At 38.0% G+C, this 4017-nt stretch overlaps 1 protein-coding gene across 4 annotated transcripts in view; it reads right to left on the bottom strand.

Annotated features, from left to right (window-relative positions):
* Window positions 1-1307: 1307 nt before the first annotated feature.
* The window catches only part of LOC134219917 (dedicator of cytokinesis protein 1), a 190360-nt gene continuing 187650 nt past the window's right edge, over window positions 1308-4017 (bottom strand). For all 4 annotated transcript variants that reach the window (XM_062698825.1, XM_062698831.1, XM_062698837.1 and 1 more), the window contains one exon: window positions 1308-2719. In XM_062698825.1, coding sequence (XP_062554809.1) covers window positions 2231-2719 — 489 coding nt within the window. In that variant the 3' untranslated portion in view covers window positions 1308-2230. The remainder of the gene's footprint in view (window positions 2720-4017) is intronic.

Genomic DNA, 4017 nt, shown 5'->3' with positions numbered 1-4017 from the left:
AAGTGTGTCTACAAAATTTATACACCTACACACATACACGTACACATACATACAGACATCACCTCGGTTCGTCGAGCTGAGTCGATCGGTATAAACATTATAGGTCTCCGGGCCTTCTATCAAAAGTTGTTTTAGGAGTATTCATAAAGCCTTTCGGTACACTTTGTTGTACTGCCGTCATACACATATTTGTCCCATGTTTGCTGGGATTTCCTATGTACATGGGACAATTATGCGTAGAACGGTAGTGTACGAGAAAGGCAAAATCAGTGCCTCTTCAAGGCCATTATGTTGAATTTAACTTGAAAATAATTAATTAAATATTAAAAAGAAACACAAATACTAAAGATGAAGGGCCAAAGCGGCCAAACACTTAAAATGTATAATTATTGTTACAAAAAATTGAAATGAAATAAAAATATATTTTACTACTTACTCTGCCTAAGTTTTCGTTTTACAGATTTAATTGATCACAAATCACATCCCTCAACCCCAAAACAGAAGATATCCTACAAGAAATGGTTGTATAAATTGATATGGAATGATTTCCCTTTTGTTTCGAATGAATTATCACCAGTCAGTTAAAAAGCCGCTTGGTGCGGTTTGATAGCAATAGCATTAAACATGTTACAAGCTTCAATGTACTAAATACGACCGACCGTGTGTTATATTCACGGTATACAGAAAACAAGGTAGGCTCGTTAGAAAAATGACACTTCGAATGTGACGCATATTTTATCGCCACATGTTGGAGTACAAAAGTAAGTAAAGTAAAGTAATGCTGCGACCGTATAGCATCGTCTCGGTCCAGCTTCTGCGAAGATAGCAGTGACGTCACATGTTTACATTCAAACTGAATGTTTACATACGTGGTGAGCCTGCCTTGTTTTTTGTATGCCGTGATATTGTAGAGATTATAATTTCACACTTTTAGTACCGGCACTTTGGCTGCCAGGCCGCGGCAAACTAGTTGTTGGTCACACGATTTCTAGCGACATTGGCGATCTTAAGGTTCCCCCAAACACACGCGACGCGAGACTCGCAACGCGATTCTATCGCTTGGCGACTGCGATTCTGTCGTCGTTGATATGGAAGCGTAAATAGAACATTGCCTGCAGCGACCCAACGATGGAATCGCGGCGACTAGTTGTCGCCGTCGCGGCGATAAAATCACTTAGGTTTGGGGGAGCCTTTATACTTTTGAATCAAATGGTTTAACTGAATGTCGGCCATTTATGGATTCTCCGTTTGGCCTACTATGATTGAATCACCTACAAAGGATTTCTTTCCAAATGAGGACGCCTTCGTTAACTGGAAACACTGCGTGTCAAACTTGACTACGCAGTGAGAACAACATTCAACAGTGGCTGAATTGTTGGACGTTACCATTTATTACCAATACACATATACTGATCCTCCTAATCGGACGATGGCTTACCTTTTACGGAGTAGAAAATAATATTGCGCTCCAGTGTTGTACCGTGGAAAATATGTTAGTTAAATAATCTGTATTACAGCTATGTTTGATCTCGATATGCAGCGAAATTATCCTAAGCACTAGACAGAGCACAAGATAAATCTTTAGAATTGATCTATAAATAATGCTTTTTTCGTAAAATTTAACCTAGCTTTCGATTCGTAGAAGCTCTCTAATTTGTTCTTCCATAATTGTGCACATCCATGTAACTAAATTTCTTAATCTATCTAATCTTAGCCTATCTAACGCTCTCAAGAGACGTTTAAAAGTAGGATTGATGTGTGATTCCTCCTTGTTTTCTATTACGTCTTTGGTAAGTTGTCAAATAAAATGAAAATCATATGCGTAGAAAATAAACGTGATTGCACGTTTTTTTACACCTGTAGGTAAAACTAAATAAACAACTATAATAATTGGCTTTGCCTTTTGATCATGCGCAACAAAACGAAACATTACGTAAATAACGTAAAAAATGGCTTTTGATTTTACTTCGTTCTTAAAATAAAAAATAGCTTATGTCTTTTTACCTTAAACAAACAAGTTCGCCCTAAAACTTGCACATCTCGCTCATTCTACTGCAAAAATGTCGGTCACAGTTGGGTTCCTAACTATCTTCTCGAACTTTCTTCACAAATTGATCAATTCCTATCGCTAGTACTCGTTATGGAACGAGGGGTACATACTCTTTTGTACTGACTAATTTTGATTAAAACTTTTCAGTGGAAACGTTGCAGAAAGACACACAATCTATCATCACACCTTGGAATTGCGCGCTGGTTTCGGCGGAGGTGTCGGAGGTCGCTTCCGCTCGTCGTATATGGTGCAACCACTGCTGATCACGATCACGCTGTTGTTTCTCGTTTCGACCACATCGTAGGCGGAGTTGACCACTACGTTGGAACCGTGCGGCGAGGGAACCGGTGGCAGGGGTTTACAGCTCACGTAGTGACTGGCCGTCGTTGCCCGTCGGTGCAGGGCGCTATCGTTCAGCGGTACGTTGCTGTAATCGCAGTCACGGGTCTTCATCGGCAGCGGCGGCGGGACTAGATCCTCCTCCGAGGTGGTGGAACCGTTCGTTATGATGGAGTTTCTATTGCTACTGCTTTCGGCGGAACCTATCGAGTTGGTGTCCCCACCGCTGGTCAGCGTCTTGATGCTTAGCGTGGGCGTTACCACACTCGGCGGACGAGAGTGGCGTTTCTCCTTTTCGACTTCGGATCGAAGTGGACGTTTTGGATGAAGCTGTGGATTGTATTAGGATTTGAGAAATACATTCAGCGTGACGCACAACATTTTTATACAGATAACCCATTCTAACACAATTACAATAACAATTAACCGATAACACAATATGTATAAGGCACCTGAGCATATGATCCGATATTTTGTAAAAGTATTTTCCGAGAAAAAAACGAAGGAATATTTCATGTAAATTGATAAAAAAAACTGGTAAAAGTTTGAAAGAATTTTCAGTCAAAGATCAAAACCAATATCACCCGGTAACTCGGAATAGTTTTGAATAGAAAATCAAATCAATCTTTACAATAAAAATCAGAAAATTCTTAAAGAAAATCACAAGACCGCGGAAGTTTACCTTGAGCAAACGCGCTGTTAAATTTTGTACATATTTACGAAGCATATACGGTATTTCGGAAAATTTAGTTTCAGATGATTCGAAACAAAATTCCGCGGAATTTGAGCATGGCGAAATCTGATTTCTTGATTTCGTTTCGTTTTGTAAAATTACAAAAATTTCACTAGAAAAAACTAGCTTTCAACAAAATCTAATGGAATTCCGAAATCTTAAACCTGTTTTCAATACTTAATGTTATACTTTTTTTTTATATCAAGACTGTGAGTCTCTAGACATTGTTGGATTAAAAATCTTTTTGGCAGTTGTAGCCTTTTTGGAAATTAATACTTTTTTTTAATCCCGGAAACCTTCATGATTATCAGTTTAACCTTATTTTAATTTCGAAATAATTAGTGTAAATACCTAACTTTGTTAGTTTGTAAGCTTTGTGAAAAGTTTTCGTTCAAAGGGGTCTATCATACATCCCAAGTAACATTTTAAGTTTTATAACGCCCTTGAAGACCATTTTCCACTCTACAAGTGTGACCTAAAACCATTATTCAAAATGTTACTGGGGATGTTTTCTTCATTTGTAGGCGGAAATGAAACACTTTCATATTGTTGCGGAAAGAAATACTTATACAATTCTAGTTTCATACATAGTAACATAAATCGATTTAGTTCCCAATGACTTGCACAGTAATGTGTAATGATAATTTAGATAGGTTTCAACATTAGAAATAAAAGTATCAGAACGCTGGAGGCGCTGTTATCTCATACAGATTTTTAGGACAATGTGATTCATTCGTATTGACCCAATTTTCGCATACAGATTTTCCATAACTGTGTTATATATCCTATGTACCCGGCTTTGCTCGGAATTGCCAGTTTGATTCGCAGTTTTTTCACAATCGGAATATGAATAAACCAATTGGTCAACAGGATAATTGTCAAGAAAATTAATTAG

Source organism: Armigeres subalbatus, chromosome 1 (genome assembly GCF_024139115.2).
Source record: "Armigeres subalbatus isolate Guangzhou_Male chromosome 1, GZ_Asu_2, whole genome shotgun sequence".
NCBI lineage: Eukaryota > Metazoa > Arthropoda > Insecta > Diptera > Culicidae > Armigeres > Armigeres subalbatus.
This window is presented reverse-complemented; position numbering and strand designations above follow the sequence as displayed.